This window comes from Scomber scombrus, chromosome 13, assembly GCF_963691925.1.
Source record: "Scomber scombrus chromosome 13, fScoSco1.1, whole genome shotgun sequence".
In the NCBI taxonomy this organism is placed as follows: domain Eukaryota; kingdom Metazoa; phylum Chordata; class Actinopteri; order Scombriformes; family Scombridae; genus Scomber; species Scomber scombrus.
In genome coordinates this window covers 6,328,979-6,342,182 of record NC_084982.1, presented here as the reverse complement: position 1 = coordinate 6,342,182, position 13,204 = coordinate 6,328,979, and the positions used below count along the sequence as shown (strand labels likewise).

General features: G+C 39.2%; 1 protein-coding gene across 1 annotated transcript; it reads right to left on the bottom strand.

Moving 5' to 3' along the window:
* Positions 1 to 945: 945 nt before the first annotated feature.
* On the bottom strand, positions 946 to 10,433 carry prkag3b (protein kinase, AMP-activated, gamma 3b non-catalytic subunit). The gene is made up of 12 exons (XM_062431473.1): positions 10,350 to 10,433; positions 6,295 to 6,385; positions 5,894 to 6,033; positions 5,465 to 5,546; positions 3,392 to 3,450; positions 3,074 to 3,119; positions 2,916 to 2,970; positions 2,684 to 2,810; positions 2,141 to 2,306; positions 1,829 to 1,866; positions 1,479 to 1,625; positions 946 to 1,128 (listed from the first exon to the last, which is right to left on the bottom strand). The coding sequence occupies exons 1-12, from the start codon at positions 10,431 to 10,433 to the stop codon at positions 1,012 to 1,014; spliced, it is 1,152 nt and encodes a 383-aa protein (XP_062287457.1). The 3' UTR covers positions 946 to 1,011.
* Between the last annotated feature and the right edge of the window lie 2,771 nt (positions 10,434 to 13,204).

The following is a 13,204-nucleotide window of genomic DNA, read 5'->3' as shown; positions in this document are numbered from 1 at the left end:
AGAAAAAGTAAAGATGCAAGCTTAGTCAGGCAGCCACTGGCAGCTTAGCTAGGGCATCCTACCTGCAATGTGTGGGGCTGGGGAATGGCTAAGAGGTGTTGGTGGCACGGTGGTTTCAGAGGAGGAACTGCAGCCTGAAGATGCTGGCTGATTGATGAATGAGGGATGTTTGGGAGAGGGTGTGGAGGGTTGGTGATGGACTTCGTAGAACATAGAAGACGAGGGCTGATTGGTAGGATATTCAGATGAGATTTCAGAAGATTTTCTTGGTTGTTTGATGATTTCACAGGATTTTTGTGGGGGCAACTTACAGATGTTGAAGATTAAGAATTCAATGGCAAAAGCAAAAGGTTTCAGAGGACCATTCAGAGTTTTGGTGAAGTTTCACCAGAGGTGGCTGGTTGATATCAAAGGGAAGAAGTAGGTTTTTGTTGATTTAGCAGGGGAAGGGTTTATCAGAGGAGGTTAGGGCAGTATGGATTATTTAGATTGAGATTTCAGATGTTAGAAGGATGTTTAAGGATGTTGGTCAGTACACAAGGTTCCAGGTGAGGCAGTTGGTTGATTTTGAAGGAGCAGAAGATTTTAAAATAGATGGTTAGTTGATCACAGCAAATTGTTTAAGAAAACATTTCAGAGATTGATCTTTCAGGAGCAGGAGGCTTCAGAGGAATCCCTGAGGGTTGTGGTGTGTTTAATGAGGGCAAATATGCTCGGTATTAGAACAACGTGGATAGTATCCAGAGACTTCAGAGAGGAAGGAAACTGGCAGAGGTTCAACTTTGATTGATGGTGACACCGGGGAAAGAAAGACACCTGTTGCTTTCAGGATGATAAAAAAAAACGTTGAAAGTAGAGGTGTTTGGTTGGTAGGAGCCATTACAGGAGGAGAAGGAGCGTGGATCACCAGAAGCAACTAGAAGCCTTCGAGGATGAGGAGTTGGATAGGCAGATGGGTGGATAACCAGGGTGACTGAGAGGGAAAGCAAGGGATGGATGGAGGGGGTTGAGTTAGGAGTAGAGTGCATCAATACCTGCAGGAGTGAGGACCAAGGCTTGTAGGAGATCAGACAGAGAGACAATCCCTCTCACCACATCTTCATTGTCAACCAACACCAAACGATGCACCTAGCAGGGAAATGGTTAGGATTTGGCTGTTACTGTATGATCATCTATAGTCCAAAAAAATGAATCATCACTGACAACTTGGACCACAAACTTGAGCTGAGAAGAGGGAAATGAAAAAGGAAAGGAAATAACAAAAGAGCAAGAGGGAATTCAAATTACATGGGATCACATGGTGATCTACAGTATCAGTCAAAAGTTTGGACACACTTTCTCATTCAATGGACTGGGAAGTTGTGTCCAAACTTTTGACTGGTACTGTATACTAAAGAAAGTAATGTGGTTTCAAATTTGACTTAATCAGTCAGTATGTGGATGTTACAATTAAAGCTACAATAGTACATGTGTGTTACCTCAGCCTTAGCAATGCGGTCGATGATGGTCTCTAGGGTTTCATGAGGGTAACACTTCAGAACTCCCTCCATCCAACAGGCTCTGGAGGCAATGGCCTCCCGCATCGTCATGTTCAAGTTATTGTAGTTTTTCTGGGCTGCGAGGTTCTTAAAGACAGAGAAAAAGATAAAACAATCTTATGCTGCTACCTGTAGTTTGTTGAAGTTAGTTGAACTTCTAGTTGCTAGTAGCTAGTAACACATACAGTCTTTAAATTTGTTGTGTGATATGATTCATCATGCAGAGAAAGATTTCTAGTTTTATTATTTATCATAGTTGTAGTGGTGCGTTAGGTGTGACATGAACTTACAATGACATCAAACCTGGAGTACAGCGCCACCACTTTATCTAGAGATGAGAAATGTACAAACAGAAAAAAAGATGAGTGCTACAGTCAACTTGAGTGTGCTATAATACATAAAAGAAGACTTAGGAATCATTTGTGGTCAAACTGTTTTTTTTTTTTAATAATTCAACTTTTAAACATTGCATCATAGTTTACAAGAATTTGGGGATTTAACCCACCATTTGATTGACTGTGATTCTGACAGAAAAAGACTAACGAAGTGACCTGTTTCCCAAGTGAATAAAAGCACCAAATGTCAATGTCATTATGGACTACCTTGCTCGTTCACTACAGGCAGAGCTGACACTCTTCTCTCTACAAAAATGGTCAGAGCGTCATAGACAGTGGCGGATTCCTGGACTGTAGCAATCTCTCTAAAGGTACCGATCGCCACTTCAGAGATCTGCCTTTGCAGAAACCTTGGTTTAGGAATCATAGATCCCTGAGGGGGAGGAGAAGAAAAGACAAGATACATTGAATCTCAAATTTGAGTTGAAATACAAAAGACTGGAAGAGAAATATATATATGGAAAACAAATTTTCATTTTCAGTCATGTTTTCTATGTATTTCACACACACAAATCATAGTAAAAGGGCCCTAGTTTCCAATTTTGTATGTTTTCAGAATAACACGTCTTAAATGGATTTGGGTAATGAATCTCATTCACACACAAAGTTATGTGTTGTACTGTCAGTGAAAGGGATTTGAGTTGATATTGAGGTTCATATACAGTCGGTGGCGGTGCACAAAGTCTTGCAGAGGATTTAGCTCTGGTTTTGGAAAAATTCTCTACCGCCTTCAGGGAGGTGTTGGCTTACAAATATGTGGAGGAACTTGAGGATGCGTTTGTGAGTTAGGATGTGGAGGACGTTTCCTGATGTTGGGTCAATGACTGGCAGCCGGTGTATCTTATTCTTCAACAGGGAGTAGATGGCATCAAAGAGGCTGAGAGGATGAGAAAACTCATCAAAACTAGGATAGTGTTTTTTTTGTAATGGCTTAAAAAGATAAACCCTGATGTTAATGAATTATCACAAAGACCGGCTTCACCTGGCGTCAGGAGTGATGCTGATCAGTTTGTTATTTGAGTACTCAAGATATATCTCTGCCAAGAGACAGAAAACACATTAAAAGACACAAACTACTTGAATTTAAATGAAAGATAACACTTTTGGTACTATATAAATATACTGTTGTGTTGCACTGACCTCTCCATGTCTCTATCTTGTGTTCTTCCAGCTCATAGATCTGAACCTGCAGACAAAACAACCATCATCTCAGATCCTCAGCCTCAGCCGCCATGTGTCAGTCTAATCTCTAAGACATTTTTCGAGGATGGTTGCCATTGTTGATTTTCTGCTTTTTGTTGTATTGCTGGATGTGACAGTGCTGGGTTGTCAACTAAACACCAATGAACTTGATTGTCTGTTACATACACAAATGAAAGCTTACATGCAAAAAACATATAGGCATAGTGTGTTTATTTTCTACATATGTTCAATCAAAAAGTCAGAATCACAGCTCACCAGAGGAGATTTGTAATAACGATGGAGAATGTTGATGAAGTCAGTGATGGTCAGCATACCTGCACACACGCACACACACACACACGCACACACGCATTTGAAACATCAGACATGGAATTATCAGTGGCATATTTTCAAACAGATAACCACAGCAGTGAATTATATCTGGCAAATGACTTACAAGACTGTTATTTGCTCCTGATAAAATGTCTTCTTCCTTTAAGAGACATTATTTACATTTGGGGTTTTTTATGAACGCAGACAACATACATGTGCATTTTCACATTGATTGTTATTGTGTAGCTGTGAGTCATATCCGTGGGGAGACTATTGTTTATCGATGACTGTTTGGCACAGGCATCATTAGGGGCTGTGCGCTTGCTGATATAGAAAAATTTGAAATTATCTCATTTTATTTTCTTAAATCCATTGCAATGACATACTGGACACATGGTTATGCAGTATTTTTTAACAAAAGACAAATATTTCACTCATAATGCTTCAATAAAACTAATCCAGTTTAATAATGTATGGCAATATAACACTGAACAGGGTCATTGTGCATGACTTTTTAATCTTTAAAATATATTTTGCGTACAGTACCTCTGTACTTTTACTTAGGTCAAACATCAGCTTTACTTCAGACAAGAACTTTTACTTGTCAAACATTATCCTCACACTGTGCTGTGCCTGCATTAATTCCTGCTCTACGTTTTCATAGGAATATGTATGCAACATGATTATGTAACACATGTATTTCCCTCTATTAGGTAATGTATTTTCGTAGTTATAATATTAAATAAATGATAATAGAAATCTTTATATGTCTTATTACCCTCAACTTAAATAATATGTTCACAGCGATTTGTTTTTTACATGAAGTATGTCACCAGAGCAATAGACTAAATGTTTAGTTTTAAGCTGTTGGAGGCCTACTTAGTCACTTCATTCAGGCTGATGAGCAAGCTTTTTTTTTGGCAAAGCTTAAGAGGGGAGTGCATACACTGCTGATGCTGCTGCAGAATTCCTTACAAGCAGAAAATGATCACAGATAAGTGTCATGATGATCAGCGCTTCGTGTTCAGTGAGGTGTCAGTGTTTGTAATGCAACACAAATGTCTCATCGTTGACCTGCTTTCCTCTAAATGTTAGCATGCAAACTGGGCCAGGATCATCTGAAACCACCTATCCACATTAAGGAAACCTGAACCCTCAGCGATGCGCTTCAAAACTGCTGGGAGGTAACCAAAGTAGGTCACACACCTATTAGCCTCTAACACGTATGGAACCTCAATACTTTTTGTGTTCACAGAACCAAGTATCAAGGCGCCAAACGTTGGCACTGAATGCTTGGCTGGATTGTTAATTTAGTTTATTCTTTGATTACATTTTCTGATTTAAATAATCAATTTTATTCATGCAAACTTGTCTGGATGCCTCCTATTTCACTGTAAAGTCCATTTTCAGTGTTTGTACACTGGATATTTCAGGTTTACACATCACACTTGTGTAAGTTGAATATTGGACCAGGTTTGGCTTCAAAACTAGTTGTGATATCACAAATCCTGCTCGTAAGCCCACCCCTCGAAATCTGTAATTTTAAATGAGTACAGAAAAAATTCATGCATCATTCTGCACAGTGAACAAGAGGAAAAACATATTTTTGAGTAGAGGAGGACTATTCGAAGACCATTAGTTAGATATTTCCAAACACTGGCATGATGACACAGAACCATCCCTGTCTTACGATCCTTGAGACGAAAAAGAAAGTAGCTCTGCAACGCAGGGATGATTGTAATGGGTTATCTTTCTTTAAATATTCCGTTTCAGATAAGCAATTTAGATTGATGAGTTAAATTTGACCAGTTTAAATACAGCAAACTGACTGGCTTGTATTTCATGACACAATACCAACACTCTAATTTTGAGAGGCCGATATACTGTAAGTACTCTTTGTAAGCTCCAATTTCATTCCAGTGACAATGGTGATTGACTCAGTTCATTTAAGTACTGAACACATGTAATTCATCACTTGTATGTATGCAAGAGAGACAGAGATACAGTATGGCTCACCCACAAAACACTTAAGCTTGTTATCCCATAGTGGCGCTGCCCTCACACCATTAGCCACAAGAGCAAAGAACGCCTTCTTCACCTGACAAAAACACACACAAAGTTTTATTACATTTTATTACATATTTATTACAATCCAAATTTGTCATACAGTTTTTGTACTGTATTAGACTGTTACTGGTTGTGGGTCTTTCTAAAAATAAAAATAAAAGTTTATAGTGGCACTAAAGTCAGGTTTATCTGCATTTCTTAGAACTGGGAAATGCTACAAATCACAGTGGCTTTCTGGTCTTGTAGGAGAAAACCAAACATCTTTGTGTGTGTGTGTGTGTGTGTGTGTGTGTGTGTGTGTGTGTGTGTGTGTGTGTGTGTGTGTGTGTGTGTGTGTGTGTGTGTGTGTGTGTGTGTGTGTGTGTGTGTGTCCAATACCTCAAGTGTTGTGTCAAAAATGACCAGTTTGGAGCTGGTCGGTATGGCGTCATAGCAGCAGTGACTCTTCATAAAGTTCATGTAAATGAATATGTCAGGGTCTGAGCCTTCAGGCGTCACAAAAGCGTATGAATAGACAGCTGCAATTAAGGAAATCAGAAAGACACAGAGATAAAATGATATTAAAATCACATCTGGATAACATTTTTCTCAGCAATCATTATAAACTTTGAATTTGATATGGGCCTCAGCACGTGTTTTTTTTTCAGGCCATAGTTTTGTTTTCATTGTCGCTAATAAACACAAAGCAGTTGTGAGTACCTGGCCAATAATTCCAGCAGAATAGTAGAAATAATAGTAGTGGCATTGAAATAGTAGATTATGCCAAACAATATAAATACATGTCCAAATTTTCTCTTCTTTACCTCTGCTCCGCACTGAGAGAGAATCCTCATCATCATACTCGTCCTGGTCCAGCTCAAATAAGGGTACCTGGGAGAGGAAGTATATCAAGAGTTAACCAGTGGCTCAGAGTTTACTCTTTGAAGAATTTTTTCCACACACAACAGCAATGACCCCACTGTTATGACCTGGCATAGAGAGAGGGAACTCTGGCGGAACACGAAAGATAAGACTCCCCTCTTCCCAGCTCCCAAGAACAGCAGCAGAGGATTTGCAGCCTTTTAAAGGTTTATTTTAAAATCTTTTCACTTCAGGGTGGGCTAACAGCAAAACAAATAAAACAACAGGGAACTAAAGCTGAGCAACCTAAAATGACCACCTCCAACAGAAAGTAACAAAAAGACAAGTCTCTAATCTAACCTCTAATTCAACAAAAACAAGAGAAAAAATAATTGAAGAGAATGTTACCAAACCCGGGTTATTACATCAATCTGGCAATGTATATACAGCATTTCACAGAGAAAAACCTTCAGCCCATCACACACAGGCATCACAAGAGACAGAGAACCACAACACACAGAAGTCATATACACAAATACATAGAACATGTACGCAAGTGGTCGTAACATAGTAGTGGTCGGTAGCCAGGAAGGTCCTTTGCTCCGTGACTGCCTTAAAGAGCTATCTGATACCTGAGTGGTTGTGGTTCATTTCTGTCTGTTCATGACTGGAATCTGACAGATACTGTTTTCAGATAGTGTCACATTGTATCAAGCATGTCACTGCAAACTGGATCCATGACCATCAGGGAGACACAATAGGGGCTTGGCATTAACAAAGCTCTTTCTTTCTCTTGGTGGATGACAAGAGGTGACAGTTTGTTGCAGCTGTTTGTCCGACTGTTTGTTTACACTGGACAGGCCAGATGTACCCTGCAGGTTTGCTGGAAACACTTGTTCTCAGTGATTTATCACTTGCAGCTGAACAAGTCTCTCCTGTATTCTGGCAGAAGATGGAGACATGTAGAAAGGGCAGCTGTAAGCAGTGTCTACAAATGTGCAAGTGTATGTCATGGCAGTAAGCCAAGAACCTGTTGATGGGCATCAGCTTTGAGGGAAGAAGTATCCAGAGCCAACTTGACATAACTGACTCAGTCAGTGGAGAGATACGATTAAGACACTGTCGATGAGGAAATTGCAGAAGCACAAGCCAGGTATGGAAAACCTTAGAGCAACTTATGAACTAAAGGGAAATTGGAGGAATTTTTTAACTCAGCTGCGTTTGAGAGATCCAGGGAGCCTGTGAACAATCAATGACAGAGGTTAGAGGCTTCCTTCAGTCCTCCTTCCTACTTAGATAATTTTAAAAAACTGTGTTGACAGCACAGAGACAGTAAGGGTTTCCAAGCACAGCTTTTATTTTTGCACTATGTGGGATGTAATTAACCATTACCTTCTCAGCAAGTCATATTACTTGTTTCCATAACTGTAGTGTGCTGAGGGTGCTGCAGCCTGTTACATTAAACCAGTATTTCTGGTCCCTGTCCCCAACAATATATTTTTTCTTTTAAATTATATAATGTAGCTTTCTAAGTGGTTTCCTATAATACTGTGCAGTGTTCAATAGTATTTCATCTGTATTGATTTGTTGATGCAAGGTTTGAACCAGATTCAGACTCTTTAGCATGAACACATTTTGAAGTTCAAAAACAGCAAAACTTTTTTTTTAAACTGCGGTATCATCACAATAATTCTGTGTTGTGACAGTGTAGTTGTTTTGATGACTAAAGTACATTTTCAAATGATGCAGTTTTTGGATGATTATATTTAGCGTATGTAAGTCTACTTGATGCTTAGTCTATGGATTGGAGACATTAAAGCCCCTAAATCCCTCTGATGGTTCCACACTTAAAAGAACCAACTAGAGAACCTGGAGTGACTGCAGCCTCCAGCATGTTTGGAGGCTCCCAGAGATTCCTAGAAAGAGCTGGAGGAAGTGGCAGCTGCCTTATTGCCCTGTTGTCACCATTAGGTTGGGTTGATTGATGGGATGAAATAGATAAGATACAATAGACGTACTTTCTATGTAGAATGACATATACAATTAACTCTCTTATACTTGCCACTCAGATTGTCACTCTGCAGCGAATGTTCCTGCACCACAAGTGTGCATGCATTGAAATAGCTTTTCATTCATATGTTGACCTTAAGTGACCATCCACTGGTAGCTATAGAAGATACCAGATCAACCTTTCCACAACTGGAAGCCTTCATCGAGATCGTATTTCAGTGGTATCGCTGTATCACAGGTCAATTTCCTTATTTTGACTTTGTGATTAAAAGCTGTGCTGTGACTTGTGTTTAAATGTCTCTGGCATGGTTTCAAACGGTAATGACGAGACCCTGGTTGGACCTTACATTTTTAGAATTAATTTTGACCTCAGTGGTTTAAGACTAAACGCCTGACAGATACAGAGTAAGTGAGGTGAGAACATGCATGAACATGAATCTGAATCTTGCCGTTTAGCAAGCTACAGAACACAAAATGCTATGTTCACGCAGAGGTATAAGCCGTCCACTTTGAACATAGTAATTTACCTGTGGTGATGCCACTTTAGAGGGATTAAAAAAGCCCCCCCGCCCAAAAAAAACCCCTTCTTTGTTAACACGGGTTTACAAAGGTACAAGTAAAGCAACATTGTAAATATAAAACTAGTACATACAGACAAAAATGAAAACTACATGGAGTACGGAATACAGATTTAACATAATGATTCAAAGTAATGAAATCAAAATAAACCAAAAGATGTCAACAGAGGCTCCTACATCTTAACAGGCTTGCTAGATTGCTCGTGTTTGCTAGCTACATTTTACCTTCTTTTTTTTGTTTTTGCGAGGTACAATATAATATAATTAATATTTAACTTTGAGATTGTTTAAATTTAAGCCAGAGATATAGCAATGCTTATCAGTTCTGGCTGGTAACAACCTGGCTAACTGTTAACCCACCTATACAAGCTAATGTTAGCTTACTTCCATTGTGGCAAAATCCTAATGAAAAAACAAATATGCATGCACAGCTGAGAGGTCAACCAGAATAGCTGAGAGGTAAACCAGAACAGGGTTGAGTATGGGTTGAAATATGTCACTAGAAACTGAATTTGAACTGCTCAGGTTGAGTAATGGCATTAAAAAACTGAATCTAAATCACATAATTTAAATTTGTATTGTTTCTCTTGAATAATTGAATAAACTTGAAACTGAATGTAATATTATGAAATTGAATTAATTTGTATTGTATTTGATCTTCACTCATTCAACTATCTATATACTTCCACATACAGTTCTCACAGACACACACACAGTCTTTGAGGAAAAGCAGCCAATTGCAAAACTTCTTTTCATGTACTGAGTATTGTGCCTGATCTGTCACGATGGTATTATTTTGTCTGGGTCAGTGGGCTTCTGTTAATACCTTTTTCTTTGAGGGGGTGGTCTGTCCACACCTGCCGGGTGTCTGTTTGTGTTGGTTACCAGACCACATGTGCTGGTGTGTGCTAGGACATGACTTTGAAACTGAGACACTACATTAACAAAAAAAAGAACAATCTACTTTTACATTGCAGATTGCACCTCCTGCAGCAGCAATTTTTTTTCTTTTTGCTTTATCTGTGTACTTCACAACCAGCATGCATGCATATGTGAATAAATTCTAGATGTAATCTGAACTATGAGCAGAGCCAAATCTGCATTGGGCTCGAACAGGACAGAGACACTAAAGCTGTATAGACTTGGGACTAGGGTCAGGAAGTGAAGTGTCTCTACTAGCATTACTCTTTTGGCTGGAGAACCAGAGCAAATCTGAGCAAGTCTATTTCTTAACAAGAGGCACTTCAGCTGCCTGATGCCTCAGGTCTTTAACAAGCTAAGTGAAAGTTATGTGAACGTGAAATTACAACATCAAATGTCAGTTATTATAATTGTTCATTGCCCACAAAATGCATTGGCAGTGAAATCAAACAACTGGTTGAGATTCAGCCAGGCGAGTTTCTTACCTCTGCAAAAGGCTCCATGGCTGGGGAAGAGGAAGAGGAGGTGTGCCTCTGTGGAACCAGATCGAGGGGTGAGGCCCTGGGCATCAAAACAAAAGACTAGAACACCCTCAACCCGCCGTCCAACAGAAACATCTGGGAGGCTCTTTGACCATATTAGATAAAGACGTGATGAAAAGAATCCAGGCGTGGTGAAGAAGGGCAGACGAGGAGAGAAAGGAAAGGAGAAGGAATTGGACGCAAAGGGAAGCGCTCCACCGGACGGTTTCAGCCAGCTGGGTCTGAATGTCTGGGAAAGGTTGAGGTCTAAATCTGGACTGCTGGGTGAGAGGCCTGTGGCATTCACAGAGAGGGAGAGTGGGAGGGGATAACTTGCACAGGGAGAGAGGTGGGGGGGCTATACAAGGAGAACGGGGTATGTGTTTGAGTGGTGACAGACATTATAAGTACTTCTTTATCATCCATAGGTGAGATGTTCAGGTGACGACATGCTTATATTTAGAGAGAGAAACAAAGAAAAGACAACAACACTCTTCACACCCTGTTGCATCATCCCTGCCCTTTGACTGTAAAAAAACAATATTCTTATGAGTGTGGAAATAACAGGACTATTGTGTCATCACTTATGGATATTTGGGATTTGGAATATTGTCAATAATGTAACCCATATATCAAATCCAGTGAATGGCTAAAACATGCAAAACCACCACCTGTATGTTCTGTATATTAAGACAAAGTCAAATAAATACATCCAGCAAAAACACTAAATGTTCTTTAGGAACAACCTTACACAGAAAAGTCAAGTTGTTTCAGTTTTATGAATGAGTGAAGTTGGCATGCTTCTCTGGCTGAACAATTAAACAAAAACAAACTAAAATTTGGCTTCTCCTTTTTTTTCTTCAAAAATGTAAGGCAATATCAAAACAAGCTGTAAACATAGCATTGATGTATCTGATAGAGTTGTTACGGCCAACATTTGCCTGTTACCACATCAAGCAGACATGGAGCAACATTAGCGTTCATTTGGAATCATGTTTCACTCTCCTTTTAGCGCTGTTTTGGACTTAACCAACTCTTGAGAGATACTTAAGCTCTCTAGTTGCTAAATGATCCACCATGTTCACCAGCTGGTCACTAACTTTGTTTGCTCTTTGGTGCTTTCTCAAGTAGTGTACAGCAGTAGGTTTTTGATTTTTCCTCCCAGAAATAAAGGCATGCAAGTGTCTGTGATAATTTTCTATGGGTTGATAACTACAAGGGACCTCTGTCACATCCCTTGTAGCAATTTCACACATTGTTAAAGGGGACCTATTATGCTCATTTCCAACTTATTCCGGGACTCCACTACAGTAATTTTATGATTTACAGTTCAAAAACCTCCTCATTTATCTCATGCTGGCCTTTGACTTCATGCAGTCCCTCAGGTCAACCTCTGTATTTTAAAAAGGGATTTTTTAGCTCCTGTCTCTTTAATTTTCCCCACCTGATGAGCCCATTATATTTTGATTGGCCAGCTTTCCAAAATCTTGCTGAGGGGCAGCATGTATCAGAGTGGTGTTAAGTTACAAATGATGCAAACCCAACATTTCCTGCTTTACTGCTTCATATTAAAAGCTTTTAAAATGACTAAATAAAAGGAGACTTTTATTGTAAAGAATTCACAGGAAATGAAATGTGTAACTGAAATAGAAATCTTTGTTAGGGGCTTTAAAAACCAGTCCACACAACATATGGGGATATTTGGAGTTCTTTGTTCAGTGGATCACTTAGAAAATAATGCAGGGAGGAATAGAGCAAGTAGAAAAAGACACAGTGATGATGATGTTTGATAAAGAGCTGCAGAGTTTTCGCTAGACTTTTTTTTTTTTTTTACGGCCAATATGGCCAGTAATATTCCAGAATTCCGGCAGTACGATAAACTACAGCACATATGTATAATACAGTACAGGGCCCCTTGGGGTCACATGGTTAAAAAAACAAAAAACAAAACCTCAATAGGCACGGATATCTAAACTGTGGTGACCTCAATTGATTTAGCTTGGATTCAACAAATGTATTTTATCAAAAAGTTTTAGAATATTTATTATTATAATTATTATAATTTATTTTAGAATAAAGAATTATTAAGAGAATGAACTCTAAACTTTTTCAAACTGAGCTACAACGATAAAATAAAACAAATAGCCTTGCTTTTATCAATCAAGTCCCGTCAGCTTGTCCAGAGATTTTATTTTATCAATGAAGTTATGTGTGCGCTATGGCTGGCAGCCGGTGATCAGACTGGTCAGAGCTCTGCACAAGCAGCTGCTGTGAGGGAGAACAGAGACTTGGATGAGGTGAGGACATTTATATTCGTTTGATAAAGTTAAACGTAAAGTGGGCTAACCCTAACCCTAACCCGACCAGCAAACCTCCAACAGGTAAACAACCCTGTTGTGTAAGGGAGAAACATGCACACCTTGCCAGCTCGAGTCAAGGCTCAGCATGACCCCCCCCCCCCCCCCAAAGAAAAATGGAAAAATGCCATAATGTTATTAGAGCAGAGCAGTGAACTCACATACTGTAACTAAACTGTTGTAAACCGAATGTTCAGAGCAGTCTGAAGTCGGTGCTTTTTGCTCACAGGGATTACTTCTACATATATTTACCTCATTATCTGACTCATTGGCCATGTTTAATATGAGCATCTGCCATTGTAACATCATATATATACAACTGAAAATAACAAAAAGCATAATAGGTCCCCATTAATAAAAATTAGTGCAGCTTTAAAGCTTTGGCAGTCCTACTGGGGAATGCATATAACAGAGTTTCATTGGGCCATAACATGTCAGACTATTTATAGACACAATGAACTA